This window comes from Lycorma delicatula, chromosome 1 (genome assembly GCF_047948215.1).
Source record: "Lycorma delicatula isolate Av1 chromosome 1, ASM4794821v1, whole genome shotgun sequence".
NCBI classification, from domain to species: Eukaryota; Metazoa; Arthropoda; class Insecta; order Hemiptera; family Fulgoridae; genus Lycorma; species Lycorma delicatula.
This window is the reverse complement of record NC_134455.1, coordinates 256,422,631-256,447,915: the sequence shown is the minus strand read 5'-3', so window position 1 is coordinate 256,447,915 and position 25,285 is coordinate 256,422,631. Positions and strand designations below refer to the sequence as shown.

Sequence of the window (25,285 nt, the reverse complement as noted above, 5' to 3'; positions counted from 1 at the left end):
GTCAATACTTGTTCTTTTGTTTTTAACAGCCTTTTAAACTTGATTTCTAATGTTGCAGAAACTTTACATTTATCCTTTTTCATGCTGTTCCTTCAACAAATTAAAACATTTATTTTGAATCAGTTTTCAGGGAAAGCATGTTTGTTATCGGATATCTTAAAAAATAAAACTTTTTTACTTGCATTCTTTGTCTTTTACATCAAATAAAATTATCTTGAAGGATTGCGAATAATGTGCTGTAACATATCTGTCAGTGACGGTCTTGTAAATGCATCAGTGGGTATAGTCAAGAAATTCAAATTTTCCTAAGAGCCACTCTTAGGAAAAAACCCTTAAAAAAAATTCACTTTGATATTATTGACTTTGATTATAACATTATTGGTAATCATGTGGAAAATCTAGATGGCTACATTTCAATCTCACTTGTCAGTGAGACTTTCAAACCACTAAAGAATATGGGGGCTTGAATGTCAAATGGTTCCATTAATTTTAAGCTGGTTGATGAAGGTACACAAAATATAAGTCAATTCACTTAATAAAGCTGCAATTGATCTTGTTGAAAAAAAATTTGTGAAAGGTCAAGTGTATGTTTGTCTAAGTTAAGTGAAGAGCTTACAAGGACTAGCTTGTGTGATTTGAAGCCTAACACAAAGTTCATGTATTACATAAATCATATAATTACAAATTACTGGCAGAGTTCCAAATATTACAAGCACTCTTACTTGATGTGATTTTTTTTTTTTTATCAAAGAAACATGGCTTTTTTATTTATATACGAGGTGCGACAATAAAGTAATAAGACTGATTTTTCTTTGCAAGATGTGACAACCCTGCAGCTTGCGTAGGCACACCATCTTTGACCTTGGTCTATAAGCTACTTCTAGTCCAAGCGGCACATTGATGCAACTGCTTAGTCGTGAGTTGTGCTGTAATAAGTGAACACGTAATTTTTGTCTCTCATCACAGAAATGAAACCGCAAAATATTGCTCAACGGTATGCCATTTATTTTTGCGTTAAATCGGGTGAAAACGCGACGACAACTTATGGTAAGCTTCAGAAGGCTTTTGGAGAGGAGGTTATGTCAAAAGCCCAAGTTTTTCGCTGGCATAAAATTTTTTGTGAAGGCAGAACGAATGTTGAAGATGAAGACCGCAGTGGACGACCATCAACCTCATGGACAGATGTCAACTTGACCAGGGTGCGTGAAATCGTACGATCTGATCGAAGATTATCCGTAAAAATGATTGCAGAAGAACTCAACATCAATCGAGAAATGGTTCGTCTAATATTAACTGAAGATCTTGGTATGAGAAAGATTTGTGCGAAAATGGTCCCCAAAAATCTCACAAAACAGCAAGAAACACGGAAAAATGTGGCAGCCGATCTGTTAGAGCAAACGGAAATCAATCCAGAATTGTTGAGCCGTGTTATTACTGGTGATGAAGGTTGGTTTTTTCAATACGATCCAGAGACAAAACGCCAAAGTTCACAATGGTGCTCAAAGGTTGCATGTCAAAAGTGAAATGCATGCTTGTGTGCTTCTTCGATTCCAAGGGAATTGTTCATAAAGAGTGGGTGCCTCCTGGACAAACAGTTAACCAATATTTCTACAAAGAAATTTTAGAAAGACTTCGTAAACGAGTTCTTCGTGTCCGTGCCAACATTGCTGATAATTGGATTCTGCATCACGATAATGCGCCATCCCATACTGCTCTGTCAGTACAGACATTTTTAACCTCAAAACAAATTTCAGTACTACCACAGCCACCTTATTCACCAGATATCGCTCCGTGCGACTTTTTTCTATTTCCAAGAGTCAAAATGGCGGTCAAGGGACACCATTTTCAAACAACACAAGATGTCCAAAAAGCTATGACGAGGGTCTTGGAGGATATTACAGAAGATGAGTTCCACAAATGTTACCATCAATGGCAGAAGCGCTGGAATAAGTGTGTTCAATCAGAGGGGAACTACTTTGAAGGAGACAACACTAAACATGACTAAAACGGTAAGCAACATTTTTTTCACATCAGTCTCATTACTTTATTGTTGCACCTCGTAGATACTAACTCACCCAAAAATGCACATTAACAAGGACATTCTTCAAATGCCATGATGAGAACCTAATAATAAGAATATTTTTTTGGTATTTGCTGAGTTTCTAAAAATGTTCTGAACCAGTTTTGATGAAAATGGTTTCCTTGTGATTACCAGGATAAAATTCCTTTCAAACAAAAAATATATAGTTTAAATATGTTAACTACATGAGATTATACATGAACATCACCAAAAAATATACATAGATAAATGGTGAATTGAAAACCTCCTCCTTTTTTGAAGTCTGTTAAAAAATAAATATTTTATTATTTATTCTCAGTGTACGTAGTCATGTTTTATTCATTAACATCATCTTCCTGTTAAAATACATGTTTTATTGCAATGTTTAAGTTATTAAGTAAATAAATAAACAAACACTAATGTGCCTAAAATAATAATTTTGGTTGTAGCTGAATTCATGAATGGTAGGTACTACTGTAGTCACTGAGGGATGATCACATAAATGTTTGAGCATACTGCAAAAAATATTAAATATAGATATTAATTCTAAAATTAGTTTGGCTTATAATTAATTATTTGTAATATTTTATGTTCTGTCATTCAAATTGTATGTCAGTAATAAATTTTCTTGCTTGTGCTTCCTACCTTGACAATAAGCATACAGTCCTACGTTTTCAACCCCCTTTTAACATAATGCACATGTTTTATGGATTTCTATAATTTCTTGTTCATTTCCTTTTACTTTATATGATCAATTCACTACCACTATATCAGCAGCAAGAATTGTTCCCTTCAGGTAACTAAATGAATGTACAACAAATCAAGCGTGCAGTAATAAATTGCTCATGAAATTTATTCACTTTTCAACAAAAATATTTACTAATTTTGTAATAAAAATGTTGAATTATTATAAACAACCAAATGATGCCTTATTTTGTATAAATCAAAATGTGTTATATATTTTTTTATAAATATTTTGTTTTAAATTTGAAAAGTTGTTAAAAATCAACCAAAGTACGCATTATTTTTAAATGAAAATAAAAACTGTTATCTTAGGTCTGAGCTGAGTATTATAATTGACTTTTTAAATTTTCAGTTCTTAAAACACAATATACCATGGATATAACAAATAAAAAGTTTTATCTAAGTCCTAAAAAATAAGTGAATTTTTTCAGATGATATGGGCTGACACTTTCAGAGTTGGTTGTGGTTTTTCATATTATACTAAAGGAGATGGATGGTTCCATAAATTGTATGTGTGTAACTATGGACCAAGGTCAGTGTTATGTAATTATGTTGTAAGATGTTATGTATATGTTAAGTTGTAAGATAATTAATTTCCAGACTGTATGTTAGGTTCATTTCTAACTCATTACATACATTGTCACATAAGTTAATTACATAATTTTTTTACTAAGTTTCTAAGTTTATTACTTAGTTTCAGAAATATCTTATATTTTCTGAATTTAATGATGTTACAAACAATGTGATTTTCAATGAATACTTTTAATGACATCTCGTGTTAAGGGAATATTAATTTTAATACCAGAAATTAACCTGGATGATGATAAAACTTTTATTATCCATCAAACAAATTTAACCGTAGAATACTAACAATGAGTAATTTTTACACATATTGCCCCTACTTCATTCCAGATCACCCCTTCACTGATTGTGTACCACCATCTAGCAGTACTATCTTTGGTTTTTGTAGTAGTACCTTGATATTAAAGTGCGAGTTTGTTGTTCTCTCTGTGTTCTATTGGCATTTTTCTGTAAGGTACTACATCTATTTTACACATAGAGTTATTAGAATATTTTATATGTAAAATTTACTCATGCTTGGTATTAACAGCACAAAAATTTCTGTGTAAAACTGATTCGTCATTAGTACTTAAACAGTATTACTTTATTATGAACTGAAATATTGTTATTTTATTACAGAAACATGGCAGATACACTTGATGAAGGTAAGATACCAAATTCTAAATGAGATGAAGATGATTATTCTGAAGTAGATAATATTGAAGAAATAATTAATTCCAATGATAGCGACTGTGATCCTGACTACTGTCCTCAAGATGAAGAATTTGAAAAATGTAAAAACTGGTGTAGAATTAATCCGGGAGATCGAAGTGAGAAGAAAAAATTATGAACAAAGGAATGAAACATAAAAAAGTAAAAGAAAAAGAAGGAAGGTAATTGAAGTAGCACTAGAACCCACTGCATCTTTTTCACTTCATGAAGAACAACAGGAAAGAGATCTCTGTATTATAGATTCTGAAAAAGATAAATTGTTTGGTAAAAATGGATTCAGATGGAAAACAAATGCCAATGATCCCAAAGACAAAACAAAATATAAGAATATTATACATATTTTTATCCTGGGCCAACAAAAAATTATTTGACCTGGGCTAACAAAAAACACAGAGCCTGAAGCAGGCAGTTGTTTCAGTTTATTTTTAGATGATAGTATACTGAATGAGATTGTTTTAAGAACAAATGAAGAAATAGAAATAGAAAAATTTTAGAATAAAAAATTTTACTGTGAAAAATATGTGTATTGAAGAATTTAAAGCTTTAGTTGGGATTCTTATATTTTCTGCTGCTTTGAAGGATAACCATTCATTTATTTGCTAAATTTTTATTTGATAATGAATATTGTGGAAAAAGATATCGTGCTATAATGTCCCAAGAATAGCTCATACTATTTTAATTGTATTAGATTTGACGACTCGCAAACAAGAGAAGTAAGAACAACTGAGAGTAAATTGGCTCCTATTAAAAATGTCTGGTGTAATTTCGTTAGTAATTGTAAACAAAATTTTAAACTTGGCTCCTATTGCATGATAAACGAGCAGTTTTGAGGCTGTTGTACATTCTGTATTTACATGAGTAACAAACTGAATAAATATGGAATAAAAATAATCATGCTATGTGAAAATGCTACAAAATATATGATCCAGGCTATTCCATACTTAGGTCTAAACCTAATGGGAATCTGTAGTAAGCTACTTTGTGGGAAAACTGGTTGACGGATTGAGAGGTAGTAACAGAAACATAACTTTTGACTATGGACTGACTGACAGTTGTTGGAAAAGTTAAGAAAAATAAACCAGAACTTCCACCAGAATTCACAGATTTGAAGTAACTCAAAGGAGATGTAGATAAATCTTGTTTTTGTACTCAGATGAAATGACTGCCCTTTCATATCAGCCATATCAGCCAAGAAACAAACTGGTAAAACTTCTGTCAAGTATGCATGAAATGCTTCTGTGTGGATCCGCTCTAAAAAGCCCGAAATCGTTCTTGTGTACAATCAGAAAAAAGGTGAAGTAGACACGGATCAAATGTACCTGAACACAAATTGTGGGAGGAAGACTCGTATAGGTGACCCTTGGGTATGTTTTACAATATTTTTAATACTGCTGCTATTAATGCATAAGTTATATATGTACATCAATTCTATAAAAAATCATCAGACTCCAACCAAAAACCAATGAATCGTCTTAATTTTTTTATAGTTACACAAAAACTTGACTACTCTATGGCAGATGCAGTGCATTAGTATTCTGATTCTTGGTAGAGAACTAACAGCTATAATTTGTAAGGTCCTTAAAATCAGTGAACAACTACAGCAGAATGCACTTGAAAAGGAGATTTATAAAAACTTATTGTGCTATGTTCAACATAGTGATCTGCAATGAATATCAAAAAAATTATGTCCTACATGCCCATAAAAAAAACACATTTTAACACTAAATAGAACTAATCTATTATATTAAAATAAACTATTTCATTATATTTAATGATTTAGCAGAATTGTATACATATATATTCTTTCAACAAATATTGATTCCTGAACAGTATCAAGTAAAATGTATACATTTATTTACAACAAAATTAACTAAACCTTAACTTTGTAACAAACTGGCAAGGCATGCAATCAGCAGGGGTATGATAGTCATACCCCTTGCCAGCCCCACACGTCTTCCTGGATAAGTGCATTCAGTCTTTATTATATGCAACTATTATGTTCTCTGATAGATTATGAGTAAAGTAAATAACCCAATTTCTAGGTGTTATTACTCAGCAACCATAAAGAAATTAAAAAATGCAATTTTTTTTATTGTAGTTACTAATAATAATTATTGTGATTTTTATTTTTCAGTGGTAATTTTATGGGACAGTTACCTTATGAAAGAGGCCAACCATCATGTAGCAGATTTAGTAACTATTATGATACTAAAGGACTTTGTGGTAAGTTATTTAATTTATTCATAATTTTAAAAATATATTCACTGTTGTGATATAACTAATACTTTTAAGAGCAATAAATATTTTAACAAAATGCAGTCTCTGAATAAAATAAGTTACTATCTTATTTTTTCTTTACAAAGTGTTTTGAAAATAATAGAGATAATAGGAATGGATAACACAGACTGACTGCTTAGTCAGATAATTATACTACTTAAATTATGTGTTCTAAAAATTAATATTTGGATTTACAAAATGATTCTTGGTAAATGCTGGATTAAAAAAAATAAAATAAGTTTGGATTTTGTCAATGAATATGAACTATATTAAAGATTTACAAGTTTTAATAACAGAATTCTAGAAAAAAACCAGTTCAAATAAAAACAAATTTATAACATTCACTTACATTAATAATCCCGAAAAAAATTGCATAGAAATGCAAAAAGAGTCAGTTCACATAGCTTACAAAACTACAAGTAAAACTAAATACAAATCTGATAAAAGTTACACAAACAGTTCAAGAAATTTGATTTACCTGGGCTATGCAAACTTGCCTACTTAGACTGTAATAGATTCTGTATAGAAAAAATAGGATGTTTCACAATGATATAAATAAAATAAAAGACTACTTTGCTCTGCTGCTGAATCAACTTTCATTAAGCCCATTGAAACAAACTGCACATAAACGGTGTGAGAAATCTTACAAATTACCAACAAAGGATGCAAATGTGACACTTTAGCAACTCCAAGTACACATACAAAAAAAAATGTATTATATGAACAAACAACATTTATACCACATTCATCCTTAAAGCAGATCATACACACAGTCATAAATACAAACATAAGACCTACATCCAACAATGCTTTTAGCCTGGTTGGCTCTTATCAGCCTAGAAAAGGCTAACTTAGAGCTATGTAACTTTTTACCTTTAAATTTTTTCAAGAAAACTGTGTAATTATATAACAATAAATTCTTTTATAAAATTGTGATTTTCATTAATTATTTTATTATTAAAGATCTTCACAAACATTTCAAGAGTACAGGTCTTATAATAAATTTAATCCAACAAAATTATATATTAAAAAAAAAACATGTAAAATTATAATTTAAAAAAAAAACAATAACAGTCTTCAGATAATTGAGATAAGACTGCTTAATAACTAACAGTTTCTAAGCAGGATATATTTACCTAAAAGGATCCACAGGATTTACAGGGGTTGACATAAATACAAGTAGAATCATCTCATTGTTGTTATATGTCCAATAAACTGATGTAAACTATAATGATATATGATGAAGAATAGGTAAAAATTAATTAATCGTGGTTAAAAAACTTTAGAAGAATACCAGTATAGCTTTCAGAATTGCATTATCAACAACTCTGAAATCTGAATAATTATGAAAAGATTTTTAATTTTTAGATACTTGAGAAATGCTATGATTTTAATTCAGACCTGTTATTGTAATACAGATCCAGAAAGAGCATAGATAGATACAGAATAAGGAAAATTTACAGAAAAGTTCAATTTATTTGATACATATCAAACCAAGAATGGGTTTGGTATGTAATCTTGAATAACACTTAAGTTAAAATGAAAAGTGAAATTGGTATAAAATGAAGAAAGAATTAGGCAGGGAGTTCTTGACAAGCTTTCTCCATATTTTTATTCAATGTTATATTGGATATACACAATGACAGAGAATTGTCTTACAATGTTTAGGAAATAATACATAGCAATAACTCTTACTGTCACTCTGAATGTAAGATTAACCACTTTATTTTTTGTTCATAAATGACTATTCAAATCAGCAATTATAAATTATGCACTGATAGCTTGACATTACCATTCTTTTATTGCCTTAAGGATGTATACTGCTGCTAAGAAGAGTTTCTTAATTAAATTTCTTGATATTTCTACTGTGAAACATAAGCAGTATTAACTATAGTTTATAATGAGTATTTTTAAGAAATGTACGTTTATATGACTACTGTATTTTTTTTTACATGATCTTAAAATATGAAGTATTGAAATTAATATGAAAATACAATTTTTTTCCAGAAGCATAGATAGAAAATCTATTTTCATTTCTTCATCTCAGGAAAGTTATATTTTTCAACTTCATACTTCACTGCTTAGTGTTTGTTAAATGTATATGCAATTAAATAAATTTGGATATCTGTGGTATTTTAATATTAATAAACAGTTTACATTAATGAGTTGTTTTATTTATTGTTTTAAAGTGTACCTTATTGCATGACTGCCCAAAAAGGAATGTATTGTATTTAGGGTGTTCACCATAGCCAAGGAACCGATTTAGATGTATGACCTTAGATGTTAGAACCGATTTAGATGTTAGAATTCATAGATTACCGGGAGTGTTGTAGGCTATATAAATATGCATTGAAATATATATGTAAGATATATAGCCTATATATCTTATGAATTGAGTTTTACAGGTGTCAATTTACAGTCTTGGAGTTTTACAGGCATCATCAACTAATGAAAAATGCCATTCCTGGCTGGGATTTGAATCCAGGATCTCTGTATGAAAGGCTCAGTGTTAAGAGTGCAGAATTCTCCAGCTTTTGATAAACTCAAACTAGCATTCTTGTCAGATAAAAAGAGTAACAATCTGTTATACCAGGGCTCTTGTTATACCACCACCTTCCCTACTCAGTTAAAAAAATTGTAGTAAAAAATTGTAGTAATAAAGTAATACACACAACAGTAATGCTGGTCACCTTCCATTTAATGATGGTGGCCTGAGATGAACATCAGTAAATGAGGAAATATTAATATTTACAGATGAAATATTTTTGATTAATATTTTTATATTAATATTTTTGAAATATTTTATGATTAATATTTTTGATCTTTTAACATCAATTCTTTTTTCTAATTTCCCTCTAACAATCAGCTTACTCATAGCTAAAAATTGACAAGATAATATCAATTTGTTTTGTAAATGAATACTGTGCGTACTTTGTTTAGTTACCATTTCTTGTTAGTATTATATTGGTTTAGGCTGAGGTGACGGAGATGTCATACGCTGAGGTTTAAAAGATGACCTCCAGTAAAGCCCATCAGGACTAGGTATATAGGGGGTGGTTGGAGAGTGTCTTCCCCTAGGAGATCAGCATAAGATAACGGGTAATTAAGTTACACACATTGGAGCATCATTTCTTCACAATATTGTGTATTTTGAGCAAAAAGTCACTCAACCTATAAGAAAAGAGAGTAGTGCCTTTTTAAAAATTATTATTCAAAAGTAATAATAATTACATCAATATAAGTGAATAGTGCTAGTAATTTATTAAATTAAATTAAGAAAGTTGAAACTTGCTCCTCAGATTTATTTAGCTTTGCTCCTTAGCTTTACTGTTTGTGAGTAAACACAATGATTAGCTTCAAGAGACTTGGTATATTCAAAAACTGTATTTGCTGCTTCACAGAACTTAATTGCTTTTACCACATTTTCCTGCGTAATCAAGTACTCTTGGAAAAATATCTTAATTTCACTCACTTCCCAGAAATTGACATGACCAGAAATGTTTTAAGGAATTATTCTTCTTCTGCATGTTGTAAAATCAAGAAAAACACATTGGTAGCCTCTAGGTTACCCATTCAGTAGGTTGTTTATTTATTTAGATTGCTCTCAGGGTTTGGGTTGTGACTGTTTGTTTTTATTTATTTTTTGGTTTTCATAAACAGTTGATGCAAGTGATGTGCACATCTTGATGCGAAGTGCCTTGCCATTGGCAAGGCATTGTGTTGTCTTTTACTGGACGATATATATTTCTTAGTTCTATTGATTTTTGTGTTGTGATAAGCAATAGTTTAATTCTGTAAAATGTGCACCCGATTCAGACAATGTCTGAAACAAGTGATATGGGGAAAAAGGGACCAAATGGGTGAAATCTGGGGAAGTTCTGGCTGGGGTAAGGCTTGATGGCTCCTCTTCCTCTTCTGGGGAGGACGAGTGATGGGCTGATCCTTCAGCCTGAACTTGCAAGCAGGTTAGCAATTTCATAAAGTCCAATACCTTCAGAGTCCTAGGAATACTTCTATTTCCATTTCTGTGCAGACCAGGATTATTCCTAAATTACATGAATTCAAAGCAACGATCGCGGCCTTGACTGAGGTTATGAAAAGTTACCTTCAAAGCCAGTTGAGGTGCAAGAAATGGTGTTCAGAAGAGGTCAAACCTGAAAATTCATAATATAAGGGAGACCAAAAAGGGGATAGTTGTCATTGCTGATGGTAAAGAGACAGTGAAAGTTATCTCTGACTCACTCGAGGTTGGTAAATCTGACATGAAAGTCACCCCTAAGAGGAAGTGGTGTCCTAGGGTCAAGGTAGTTTATGACATTAATCAACGTTTGTCATAGGAGGAAATTGAGAACTGGTTTGCTTGATATTTCTCCCACCACCCTAAAGCATAAAACCAAATGTCTGTGCCACAAACGGCTACTGAGCCTCAAAACAGTTTAGTGACACAGTGTCCTAACTAGCTCCTAGAGCTAACCTAAAAGCATGAGCAGAATAAACGTGGTACCATACACCAATTGCTTGCGTGTCCCGCTGCCCACTTGTCATGTAAAATGGATAGGCGCACCCTGTCAACTACTAAAACATATATAACTACAATAATTAAATTTATCTCATCAAAGACAGCAATTTGCTGCCATGCCTAGGTCGCTGAATGCCAGCAAGTACCTGTTCACCATTAAAGCATTTGGAGCCTTAATCTGGTTGGTAGCCAGCAGCCATATCTCTTGGTTAGCTTTCTACAGCAGCATGGTAGGAGTCTTTTCCCTTAGGCCAATGACTGAAATACATAAAGGCAATCTGTGTAAAGATCCTCCTGTTTGCATTAATTGCAAAGAGCATCATAATAGTCGATCAAGGAATTGCCCTGTATATAAAATGGAGACGGCAATTCAGGAAGTCGATTTTGCAGAAAGTAAGCTATCCTGAAGCGAGTAAAATCGTTAGTAGTAGATCAACTCGTCCGACAATGACATATGCTGAAGCAGCTGCTGCCCCTCCATCATCGAAAGTTAACGTGGAGCTGCTGCTTTCTACGCTTGCACCAAGTCTTGCGACCATGATAGAAACAATCATTGAAACAAAAATTGAATCTAGGCAGCGGAAGGAAATAATATCACCTCCGAAAACTCATTCGCAGATGGACGCTGAGATGGAATAGCCTCCATCAAAAGAAATAACAAATCCTGTGATAATGGGACCACCAACTGATGTTCATAAGAACAAAGCGATATCAGAAAAAGCTAAATTCATCGCTCCTTCAACCAGCCATAGGGTGAAGGAGGATGTGGTAAAGATGTAGAAAAAGCATGAGGATAGTGTCTAATGGAGGTGCAAGTATCAATGGAGATAGCACCAGATGTAGAACTTATCGAACAGACACCCACGGAACCTCCTGAAGCCCAGAGGGCATCAAAGGAAAGTACAAGTGCTTTACCCGGGCCTAGTGTATCGCTAGAGATTGAGTCGAGTTTGGAGTCAGTGACATCTATGCTGACTGCTCTGTCTAAGGTGTCATCACCTGATGTCAGTTGCTTGGCATCTGAAAGGGAGGAAGATGCCATGTCCGACGCTTCAGACACATTGTCATCTGAAGTCGAAGCTGTAAGGAGGATGGAGAAAAAACTCAAAAAAGGATGGTTGAAAGGCAAGCTGAGGAGGTAAACTTAATAACATCGATGAATATGTTAAAGAATCAAGAATTTTCATAAAGGTTCTCTAGTATGTGCATGTAAATCATGATTCAAATGACTGATTAATTCATGCAAAATGTCACATCCAATAATTACTTTCTATTGATGTGGGAAGGGGCTCATGACCAAAAGTAATTGATGCCCCGGGAAACCTCAAGGAAAAAAAATAATAATACTTTTTAATTTTAACAAGTTAATAAATAATCAAGTAGGTATAAAATTTATATATTTTTATAGCGTTTATAATTAATTATTAATAAAGAAAATAATATATTAGTTTGCAATATTATTAGACCAATAAATTAAAAATATAAATGGATAAAATAACTTATCATTAATGACAATTAAAATATTGTGATGTATAAGATACAGAAATTAATTTGTACGTATTGATTAGCCGAAGTATTTTCAAAATGTTGTAGTTATCAAAAAATGTTTTCTCATTTACTTCACAGAACAAGTACACATCTATAATATTAGTAATTACATGTTATTTACTGACTGCAACTGATTTAATAATAGTACTACATATAAAAAAAAGTCATTTATAAACAACACTTTGCAGCCAAAACAAATAGATTTTTATGTAAATTTAACCCCTTGCTTATCCGTGAAGATTAAATAATTAGGCATAGATCTATTTATTTCACATTTTTTAAAAACTATTTTGTATCACAAAGTAGTGCAACACCTCGTAGTACCCAATGATCAGGAGTAAATTTGCATGGCAACCAAAGTGGAGTGATAAATGTCAAGTCTGTCCTGTTTGGTTTCTTATAAACTGGGCACTGAAAAAAAAGTTTGAAGTAAATTAAAATACATAAACTGATATAGTTTATAAAATAATAAAGTACTACTTCATGATGTTACAAAATGATTTAATAATAATTTCCACAAACACACTCGCATAGAAAACTAAACTGTTTATTTAGTCTTAAGCGAAACAGTTAAGATTTAGAAGGTTTGGTGGTTCTTTCTTAATCATGTCACATCATACCATTATGAACAAAGTACATAATGTAAAAAAAAAAAACAAATGATTTTATCAAGACCATCAAAATGGGATTTACCATTCCATTTTTTATAATAAGAAATTAGCATCAGCTTCACAACTAACAAGTGGGCACTACATTAAATACTCCACTTTGTACACTAACATAAGATAAAGATTCCATTAGTATGGCAGACAACAAAAGAAGTATCCTTTGAAGAGTACTTCAAAAAGGTTTTTGAATGAAATTACCTGATTTTGGAAAATAATCGATATTTTTGTTTGTTACAAGAATACTAATAGCTGAATATTAAGATATTTTTTGTTGATTTAATATATGTAAATGGTTTCTTTCTTAAGGCATAGTTTTTTTTTTGTAATTACCATCTTTTGTAGAAGTAAAAAGCATGTGATGGTAGTATAATAATATTATATAAGCAATTTCTACATGCCTAAAATCTCTTTTTGGATTTTGTGATATAGTTTGCTGTAGGTACATCAGTCTTCAGATTTCAGTAGTAGTCTGCCAGCATTCTTTTTCCATTTTCCATGGATTTTATGTGATACTTTACTAATGGAAGAAGTAAGAATGAAAATAGTTTCTTGCTGTTTTCTTAAATATACATTTGTATAACTATATGCTAAGCACCTTTGAAATGCAGTTGGTGGTAAAAAAATTATGACTGACAATGGAACCTGACTTCTGTTTCTTGCTACATCTTATCATTTAATTTGAAAAAGGAAAATCTATGCATTGATTTCTTTCAGGTAAGCAGACCTTTATTTTTCAAAATTTTATTTATTAAAAACTACATTATAATAACAAAAATATTAAATAGAGGTTATTGATAATTTTCTTTTTATCATACTTCTATGTAGATTTCTGTGATTGCCAGGCTTTTGAAAGGCAATCCCAAACCTTGGTGAGAATGATTACCAAAACTGAGGTAGGGGATGATGATGTTTGAGAAGAACTCTTGACACTGGTGATTTAAGAAATGCAAGTATATTTTATCGAAGAGAAAATTTAATTTGAATTATGATAATCTGGTTGGTTGGTGGTGTTTTGCGGTTTAGTATGTTTCAATTTTTTGAAATTCTCAATTGTGTTCTAGTCTTATCACTTTTTCTATAAAATATTTGAGGGGAAACCTCATTACCATAAAAGGTGATTGGTAAAAGACTGAATGTTTGCTTAGTTGTGGTTAAAGATATGTCTGGTGTACTTACATGATATAGTTTAGGATCTTTTGGAGCTGTGCTGTTTATTGCATACAGATGAATCACTGGCATTTGCAATGATAAAACTTTAGGTACTGATTCCACCAGCCGATTATTTCTCTTATCCCAACCAGCACCTTCCAAAAATAATCCATAAACATACACTCCTTCCTAAAAATGAACAATAAATACATCTTACGTAAATAACATAAATAAACATAACTCATTTTCTCATTAATCTCCAGTATAATGAGAACAGTTAAGTATCTTTCAAAATAGATGAGAAAACAAACACTGATTCAGTTACGGCCAACTACTACAAAGTCCAGTGCAAAAAAACTGTAATATCTAATGTTAATGTGCACAAAGTGAGTTTTATGGCTCAAGTAACATAATTACACATGGAGCAAACAATGGGCTGCATAAAGTGTCTTATAGCTGTGAAATCACTGCTATTGTTTTTAAATACAAATTGCTAAATTGGATGTTGTTGTTGTGATTAATAAAATACTAAATTGCCGTAATAATAATCAGGATTGCTGATTATTTTAAGTTTGTATTTTCAGTAAAACAGTATTAACACATTGATTATATATTTCTGAAATACATAATAACAAAATGTGAGTACGGGGGGGAGTATCTATCTAATATCTTGATACTTCAAAATTCTTGAAAACAACTAATGTATTTTATTGCTTCACCTTATTTAGTGTCAATTCATACTACACTCAGTACAATTTTATATAACACATGCCTGTTGTACAACACCCTGTTCCTTTATATCCATTGTTCTTCTGGGTTTCAACTCTTACCTACTTATTATGCAAAAGTAAAGATTCCTCAGTCAAAATTTTTCATTCAAAAAATATTTATTTGCTTTGATTGTTGTCTTCTTTGATTGTAATGTTGTCTTCTTTTCTTTGATTGTAATCTTTAATTTTAATACACTCCCAGCAAGTAAATTGAAAAAAAATTGATAGTGTATAAAATCATTGTTCATCACTAAAAATGAAAAAGGAAATTTAAGGAGTTTATATTTTTATTTTATAAATTTATATTTTTCTCCACTGAAATTTTCTGTTCATGCAAATAAAAAAAAAGCAATGTATCAAGAGGGGAGCAGCAGATTTAATTTTCTTTAGTACTTTTTATTAAGTAAATGCATTTTTACTGAATATGTACCATTTACTTTTTGTCAAAAGAAGGCTGTTGTTCACTGTTAACTGTCTCAAGTGAAGACGAAACAGTCACAGCTAGATTTTTTATCATATAGATTGCTGCTATAACTGATAAAATAAATTTCCTCAGAACAACTTCTTCATTTCATTTATAATCCCATAAAAGAGGAAAAAAGTGTAAATTAAGATTATGGCTTAAGATGACAATGAGCTCGTACTGGAACAATGGGCTTTTAAGATGACAATGAGCTCATTCTGGAACAATGAGCTTAAGCTGTAACTAAATTTTTCTCAGTTTTATATAAAATGAAATATGAAAATAAAATACATTCTTAACAATTTATAGAAAAAACTTCAACAAATTTCTATTATGTTTCCAACAGTAAATTTTTTTACTAATGAAGTACGAGAGTAAAATATAGCCTATTTATCAAATTTCACTTCAATGAACTGTTGAGTTTTTTCAAAAAAAGTTGAGTTTTTAAGGAAACAATGATACAAACACCTAGAATATTCTGGTACATGCACAAATATTAAACTGTACTTCAAACAGTTAAATTATACCACTACTCCCAATTAAATAACAGTCTCAACTATTACATTAAATTGCAGTTTTAAAATATAATTTATCCCTGAATGCAGATTGTACAAATTGTCAGGCATTCTTCTGATTAAGTGATGTAAAAAATATTATGTTTTCATATAAAAATGATCTACCATTTTCACTTCCGATTTATAGTAATAATTATTTTTTACACCTCATCATTATTCCTATCTTCAATTAAAAAAAAAGTATATTGTACTGTGATTCCTCTTCCCATTCTAATACTACTTAATCACACATAATTTAACAGTAAATTAAATTTATCTTTTGTGTTTTTTAAAACTTTCCACATTTCAACTTCTGTAAAAAATATTAAAAAGATTTTCTTTTCCACATTCTGGAAGCTGCATAACTCAACTTCTCATTCCTAGTATGATTGATAAAATGGATATTTACTGATACGTTTTGACATTTTTAAAATTGGTATCTTAATTTAGCTAAGTTTTCTCATTCATAACATCAGTGTTACAATTCTTAGGAACTTAACAGCAGTTCTGGACTGCTCCTAATTTCATGGTAAATATTTTTATGTTAATGAATGAATTATCTAAAAAAAACATTTGCAACAAAATACCAACTATAAGTGGATGATAGAAACATGTTTGTAATTATCCAGAAAAGCTGAAAGAAAACACATAAAAAAAGGCAAACAAATTTTTCAAATCTACCATGCAGCAAATAAAAAAAGAAAAAAACACTAAGAGATTGAAAAGGGACTCTTTAGACAGGAGAAGAATTGATTGAATAAAGATCATTATTCAGGAACACAGACTAGCAAAACATGTAAGATAAAAAAATATCAATGCTTCTGTATACATTTATTCTATAAGCAATCTAGTGAGGAATTTGAAGGATTCCCTTCAATCAGCAACTGAAAAACTTATTAAAATTCACATAGAAGTCTAGCAGACTTAAAAAATTAGTAGTCTATTTATATAGTCTGCCTCATACCATTTTTTAACTGCAAACTTTCACCAACATCATATGATTTTCAACACAACATCAAGCATTTATAAAATTCTCAGTGCATAAATGTCAGCAATATATGTGATACCTTTAGTCATTTAATTATTTTATATATTCTTGAAAAAACAGCAGGTATATTATATATACTCAGTCTTCATTAAAATTTAGTATCAATTAGAAATTCAATTTAAAAAAAGCTAATGTGACATAAATTAGAAATTATTAACTAAAATAAAGTTGTCATAGAACACCTCTTACAAACTACCTTTTTAACTTAAAAATATATACTATCAATTACAAAAGGAATATCCCTCCACACAAATGCATATAGTGAGTATACTTAAATAACTATTATTCCAATACAAATACTAAAAAAAAATTTAATGGAGCAAATACTTATTTGTTTGTCTTTCTTCTTTTTCAAACCAAAAATTTCAACTCTTTTTAATGTTTTGGGAGGACAGCATAAAAAATTTTATGCCATTATGAGCATGCTATTTCCAAGGACTTCAATGTAATTCTTCTATGTATATTCTATATGTACATTCTTCCTTTTCTGGAAGTTAAATGAATGAAACTTTCAGAGGCAAAACTTTTTGGCTCTTTAGGTGTAAAGTATACAAGAATAAATATGTTAAGAAGAAAATGTCATTATTTTTAGAGTCCTTATAACATCCAGGGCATGACTAAATTGGTTTCAAGTTTGTTATTCTTAAGATTTTCAATTCATAAACCATTTTTTATTTCATTTATTTATCTTAAATTATTCATTTTTTAACCAGTTAAATAAAAACAACAGTAGAAATATTGGTATTAATGTATGGTCAGTCTTGAAATATATAGCTCAAGAATTGTTATTCTTCAGCTAGTGTGTTGGAAAGTAAAATTGGAATAAATAACTTTTAATAAAGACCATGATGAAAAGAAGATAAGAAGATTTAGTGGTTACGTAATATATCATTAGATTATAAAGCTATACTTTATATACTGCAAGCTTCTATACATTTAGATGCAAGCTTCTATAAATTTAGTGTAAACATGAGTAAAGGAGTTTCAAAATTAGTCATTCAGTTAAAATCACAAATTTATATTTAATAGCTTAGTTATTCTCTTAAATAAAATTACATAATAATGAAAAATTGAAAATTCTAAAACTGAAACTTAGTTAGAGCTGTAAGTTATTTACCATTATACATTATAACAAATAATTATTCATTATGAAACAAGCTATTTATATAAAAAAAGAAATAAATAATAAACACATAAAAATAACATATAAAACAAACTCTTTTACTTCGTGGATGTTTGACTTATAGAACATCCATTATTAATTAACTCGAAACTCGTAGAACCCTTATTATTTATCTACTTGAATATTCGCATATTAGAATTTCACAAATTATCTTACAGAATAAAATAGCAAATTCCAAATTCTCAATGTTTAAATCAGTTAAATACTCTTATTTAAAGAAAACTTAAACAGAGCTCAGCAGACACATATATTTGTTTTGACAGAAATTGTGGGTGTCAAATTAAAAATAAAAAAAAAAAGAAATTTTGATATGCATAATTGTTTTATTAATACTTATACTAATATGGAATTGGCCGTTCTAAAATTAATTCTAGTTGTAATTTTGAATATAATTTATCATTATAACAAGTATTATTTTTAATAGTTCTTTATTAAATAGTCGACGGATTAGTACTATTGTAATGGATCCATTGAAATATTATTGTGGAGTCGCCTTTAATAATAAAGTTTCTCACACCTGTATTCTCTTAGACAAAAGAACATAATATAAATTGCAAACCCCTTGAACAGTTTTCTGAACACCCCATGAACAAAATCACTGCACCGAAGTTCACACTGACAAATCTGAATATAACTGTGTTTTATCGATGGTCCCCCAGTCTAACCCCACTGAGCATTACTCAGTCTATGTGAATGCATGTACGCATACTAATGTAATGCTTTCTATGGAAAAAGTTTGTTCCCATTAGGAGTATGATGTCATACTATGATAAAATTTATTTTTAGCAAGAATGCGCGATAAGAATCGAATCATCAAAAAATAGTTTATTCTTATCTAATTATGCTGTGATTATCCACAATCAGTCTTCTCAAAATAAATCCATTTAACCTCGTATTTTTTTAAATCGTCTGTCGACATAATACAAAATTTATAAAATAGAATAATGCAAACAAAGTAACCAACTTAATTAAGCCCTATGAGCCTATTTTAGTCAAAATTTATAACGGTTACAATACAGAATAGTTAAAAATGTGGTATATTTATCTTTTACTAAACTGTACTGTGCATGAAATCAATCTGATCCACAAATTAAGAGATGTAGCTGAAATACTATTGTTATCACTAATGAGATAATATCTATGCAGTTGGCTATGTTGAAAACTATTCTAAAAGGTGAAAAATGAAAAACAAAAACATGAGTACATACATTGTAGCCCAAGAACCAAAACAAGTTAAGGAAAAAGAAAAATCTTTGTAGAACAATCAGAGAAATACACTTGTATATATTAAGAAAACTTACATGAAAGTTTATTGCTTAATTCTGCTTAAAAACTTGACTTAACAGAAACACCAATCTTGGGACTGGTGTAACTATATTTTTTTATATTTTCTTTTTGCCCCACATTGCAGTACTAAAATATTATGTAAATTCACAATTATGTTTTAAGCACCTAATTAAACCGCTTCAAATTTTTTTTTATTAGTAAAATAAAAATATAAAAAGTCAACTGATTTTTAAAAGAGGGTTTTCTGGTGTTGTAATAATTTTAAACACACTTTTTTAACAAAACAGTTTTATTTACAGCTAATTATGTAGGTATAATTGGCAAGAAAAAAATAATACATGATAGTACAATGTTTTTGTAAATAATTATAGAAATGTTCAAATATTTTTTTTTTAAATTCAAAAACATTTTACTTTTCATCTTTGAAAACAGTTTATGGAACACATTTATATGAAAAGAACATAATATGTTTTATAACTTATAATAAACTATGCAATTTTCAAAGTGCCTAGTTGTTGGTCCAGTGTTTTCTTTCAGTCTTTACTCACAATCTAACGCACATTCATGACAGATTTTTTTGCTGCATTCATCAAATGTGTCAATTGTCAAATCTCCTCTGTCTTGAATGTAACAAAGCAGCAGCATCTAATAAATGCACACAGAAATACCTGGTCATTCAAATTGGGTGACTTTCAGACATTGATAAACCACTGTCAAACATTGCCCTCAGACTATGTGAAAACTGGTTTGTTGTGGAGAAGGGTATGAAGGATAAGCTACTGAGCAGCCTAGATATAAAGATCATGCAGGTATGCTTGCCACACGAAAGTGAAATTTCTCCCTGGTCTCAGATACCAGTGTTTCAATAAAGGTATTAAAAACAAATATGTTACTATGAAAATAAAAATAAATTTGAACTGCAAAGGGGACCATTAAAAAAGCTAAAAAATTATACACATTAAAAATAATAATAGAAAGTACAAAGTTAAAGTAAAAATGTAGAGTTTGTGTCTGCGTTAACATAAAAAAGTAGGTAAAATAGAACAATATAATGATAAATAAGAAAAAGTGAAGCAGACCATCATTACATCATAACTAGCTTATTTTTCTATAAAAAATAGAACTGATTATAATTAAGTTCTGAAATTGACTAAATTTCTAGTTGGTTCTGCAAATGCAAATTAATTTTAAACTGTTTGCAAATACAAAACAAAACATTAAAATTTTCTCCCAATATAAATAAAATTGATTCTCTAAAGCTGTTGTGTTAAATTGGGTTTGAAAATTAAATAACAAATATATTTAAGTAATAGATAAAATTAAGTATTCCATAGCATAAATTAAATAAACAAAATAAAATTTAATTATCTATTTAAATTTAAATAGAAATTTAATTACAGGAGGAGGCGATCTGATCTCTTCTCTAGTGAACTTTGTAACATCATTGTGTAAAGTAACTGAATCCAGGGGCCAACCTTTGTGAGCTCGTGCTACTTCTTGTCGCATTGCTGTTAAAAAGCCTGAAAAGAAATTTAAAAAAAATATTAGTATACGAAAAATATCAGTAGAAGACAAAGATAAAACGCACTACTTTTCAAAAAGAAGGGCCATTGATGGGAAAGTAAAATTAACAACTATAATTGGGGAAGAAAAGTTACTAAATGCTGTGAATATTATCAGAGTAGCCACAAAAACACATTTATTTTTGTAATTTAATAACAAACAGTTACTTAGTTGGTAATTTTCTGAGTTTCTTAAATTACCATCTTTTTCAAACCAATTTGATAAAAAAAAAAAATCCATCTAAAATTAACTGTATTTAAAAAAAAACATTACAATATTAATATAAACTACAAAAACCTGGTATTTTTAAATATTTTTTTATGTACATTTCACAATAAAAAATAAGCAGAGATTTATTATTGTGGCAAAATAGGCACTAACATTTTATCTATTTAAAAAGATTATTAATTATTAAATAAGAAAACTACTTTAAAAAAATATGTGCTTCATTTATCTACATAAGTTATCAGTTAAAGTGGTGTAATGAGAATACTGAAAACAGCAGCTAACAATAGATGACAAAATGATAGTTGAACTCTTCTTATGAATAAATCTTACTTCTAGCATGATTTTGCTGCTGCTTCAAGCATCCCTTTACTCTCTCTGTCTACTCAACCATTTACTTCACACAGATGATTAGTTCTCAATATCTTTTTCTAATTTCAGTTGTAGTTATCCTTTTTAGTAGATCTATGATACAGGCATTTATTTTGACCACCTGGCCAAATTCATACCTATACCATACAAACTATGTTTTAACATGTCCCTCAGAGTTCACACTCACCCATGCCTGAATATATCCACTCTAATTTTCAAATCTTCTGTATTTTAAAATACTTCACGAAACAGTACCAAAACATTCGTCTCTAAAGCTAGCAATTTTTCTTGTTCTGTTCATTTATCTGTCACTATACAATAATACGAGGTCTGTAAATAAAGTAATGAGACTGGTTCAGAAAAAACTTTTTATTTACAGTCCAATTATGTATGGACTTATCACCTTTGAAATAGTTCCCTTGGGAAGCCACGCAATGCTTCAAACGGTTTTCCCACTCTTCATAGCAGTGTTGCAACTCGGAAATCGAAATATCCTTATGATGGTTGGTTACATTTTTTTAAATGTTTTCTACTCTTTAAAAATGGTGTCCTTTGAGATGTTTTTTTAAAGTTGGGAACAGGAAAATGTCGCAGGGATTCAAGTCAGGTGAATAAGGCGGTTGAGGAACTACAGGAATGTTTTTCTTTATTAAAAACTCATTAATTGAGAGTGTAGTGTGACAAGGTGCATTGTCATGATGCAGCATTATGAACCAAATCAAAACCATGCTAATTTATTTCTTCGATAGTAAGGCATTGTCCATAATGAGTTTTTGCCTACAGGACAGACTGTAAATCAATATGCTTACCAAGAAATTCTTGAAAGACTGTGGAGAAGAGTTGCCCGTGCGAGACCAGCCATCAAAGACAATTGGATGCTGCATCTTGACAATGCACCTTGTCACGCTACACTCTCAATTAATGAGTTTTTGGCAAAGAAAAACATTCATCACCTTATTTCTCAACCACCTTATTCACCTGACTTGAGTCCCTGCGACTTTTTCCTGTTCCCAACTTAAGAAAACACCTAAGAGGACTCCATTTTGGAACAGTAGAAAACATTAAAAAAATGTAACCGACCGTCTGAAGGATATTCTGGTTTCTGAGTTCCAACACTGGTATGAAGAGTGGGAAAACTGTTTGAAGCGTGTGTGGCTTCCCAAGAGAACTTTTTCGAAGGTGATAGAGTTCATGTATAACTGGATTGTAAATAAAAATTTTTCTGAGCCAGTTTCATTACTTTATTTACAGACCTCATATGTAGTAAATTACAGTTACTATAGTATACTTTTAAATTATATTTTTAACTTTCCTGTTAATTTATTCTACGGTAGCAAAAATATTAATAGCAGCTTTATCTTGCACATTTTTTATTATCGACATTTTCTTATGTAGAGAATTCTACCATAAATATTTAAAATTATTGCAACCTCCACAACATCTTTCTCCTATCACTATGTACTTTGTCTACCCACAAATTAGTTCCACTTCTTATTTCTCAAAAAAATGTGCTAACCACATAAGAAGCATCATACTCATAATTTCCAACAAGTATTTGATTTTCTGCAGGTAGTATAGTCCTCGAATAATGCAATTTCAACTCACAAGCACTTCCTCATCTAGGTTTTAAAAGGTCACCCTAATGCAATGTATATTCTAAACAACATGAATATCAATATAACACTTCTTCAGCCCCTTCTTTTTTCTAAGGGTTGCTGCTGTAAAGGCTCAAAACATCTTCATCTTCCTTTATGAGAAGTGTGATAGTTAAAATTCTAGTGATCAGCTCATCTTCTGTATTAACTTTGAGTTTATAATCTCACTTTTCATCTACTACCAAGCAATAACCTGATTGAGAGAGATTTGGAAGAGCAAGTTAAACAGACAAGGAAAGTTTTTTTGAAGAAAAGAAATATGAGAGTGTTAAATATATATTAGGGTTTAAAAAATATTTTTTTCTTGTTATTTAAGTTGATTGTAGTCCTTTATGGCAAGGAACATAGACAATAAAAGGACAACACTGAGAGCAAATAGGCAAAGAATAAAGGTTTCCAAGATATAATATTATTGAAAAACAAATTATATCTAGAATTAAGAAATAATATATATATAGATAAGATATCATATAGATCATAGATATTAGTAATATAGATTATAACTAATAGATTTAGTTAGTTATAGATTATATGGAGTGCTACCCAACATTTCATGAAATTTGAAAATGGTACATGAACATTACAGCTATGTGGTGTTAAGAGTAAGCTGCAGTTTTTGTTAACTAATCAGCTGGTTGTAGTGGTGGAGGGGGGGATCATGCTATATGGATATGTGATTTTTCTGTGACTTTGTAATGGAGCTTAAGTAATTCTGTGATTCTACAAAATGAAGTGAAAATTAATGAAAAAAAGCAAAAAATTCTGCTCTCAACTTTGCAAGAAGGATACAGAATGCTAAAGAAAGCATTTGATGAATATACGTTAAGTCAAACACAAATATAAGATTGGTTCAGGTATTTTAAAAACATATAAATCAGTGTTAACATTCTAATCATTGTTTGACTAAAAACATACCTCAAAGTTTACAAAAATCCATGAATCACTTTGTCAAACTGAAGGAGAACAATTCATAAAATTAGCAAGATTATAGACAGATCATATGGTGTAACACTTATTCTTAGCTACTAAGCTGCAAATAGAAATAGCAGTGTGTTTCAATCTGCTTGTGCTGAAAGAACTTTTAGAAAATAATCCAAACTTCATCTCCAGCATCATTAGATAGTAAATTATTAGAGTAACAGCAGCATTGGCTATGCTGTTTCCTTAAAGTGAATCAGCAGTCATTGCAATGGAAGAGTTCAATGCCACCATAGTCAAAGAAAGCATGACAGGTTCAAAACAACTACAAGTAAATGTTGAATTGCTATTATGACTCCATTATGTCATTTCTGATTCATAACGTTCTGGCATTTATTAATACAACAGTTATCTACTCTTCCTATCTGTCTGCTGTGACCTCTTTCTGCTTCTGAAGATGAGATTGAAACTTAAAAGATAATGTTTCAAGGGATGATGCTCTTCAAGAGTCTTTACCTCTTCAAGAAGAATTAAAGGCTGAATGGCAGGGGATTATAAATAAATTTAACAGAAATATTTCCAATAATGAAAAATTGGGATCGTAACATTTATACAGAAGGAGATTGTTTAGAAGATGATGAAAGCAAATAATTTTTAAGGACATTTGTGCTGCTCTTAATACATATAGAATAACATAAAGAGTTACGAGAAAAATAGTAAAAATTTTAAATTAAAATAAGTTGCCTTGAGGATTGAAGAAACCAGTCATCCAGAATTGTGCAGGACGTCCTTGAAAAATCCATGTTGCAAACTGTTGATTTCTTTCAAGCAACTCTGTGTACCAAAACCCAATGCTGGTGGATACCCAAGATGACCTTTTCCATAAGTTAGGAACTCTTGCATCATATATATTATCCAAAGCATCTCTCAGTGCCTGCAGTAATAAGGAATAGATAACATAAATTATAAAAATTCAATGGCAACAATATG

At 30.4% G+C, this 25,285-nt stretch overlaps 2 protein-coding genes across 3 annotated transcripts in view; one reads left to right on the top strand and one right to left on the bottom strand.

Annotated features, from left to right (window-relative positions):
• The window catches only part of LOC142330608 (venom allergen 5.01-like), a 42,466-nt gene extending 33,931 nt beyond the window's left edge, over positions 1–8,535 (top strand). The window contains exons 5-7 of one of the 2 annotated variants that reach the window (XM_075376021.1): positions 3,235–3,335; positions 6,231–6,319; positions 8,384–8,535. In XM_075376021.1, the coding sequence (XP_075232136.1) occupies positions 3,235–3,335; positions 6,231–6,319; positions 8,384–8,388 (195 nt within the window). In that variant the 3' untranslated portion in view covers positions 8,389–8,535. Of the gene's footprint in view, positions 1–3,234; positions 3,336–6,230; positions 6,320–8,380 lie in introns of both variants that reach the window. The other variant, XM_075376015.1, reaches the window with a different exon arrangement.
• Positions 8,536–12,309: 3,774 nt separating this feature from the next.
• The window catches only part of kl-3 (dynein heavy chain 8, axonemal kl-3), a 744,292-nt gene continuing 731,316 nt past the window's right edge, over positions 12,310–25,285 (bottom strand). The window contains exons 38-41 of the mRNA XM_075354364.1: positions 25,040–25,229; positions 20,961–21,082; positions 14,285–14,446; positions 12,310–12,851 (exon numbers count right to left, since the gene is read on the bottom strand). Of these exons, the coding sequence (XP_075210479.1) occupies positions 12,726–12,851; positions 14,285–14,446; positions 20,961–21,082; positions 25,040–25,229 (600 nt within the window). The 3' untranslated portion in view covers positions 12,310–12,725. The remainder of the gene's footprint in view (positions 12,852–14,284; positions 14,447–20,960; positions 21,083–25,039; positions 25,230–25,285) is intronic.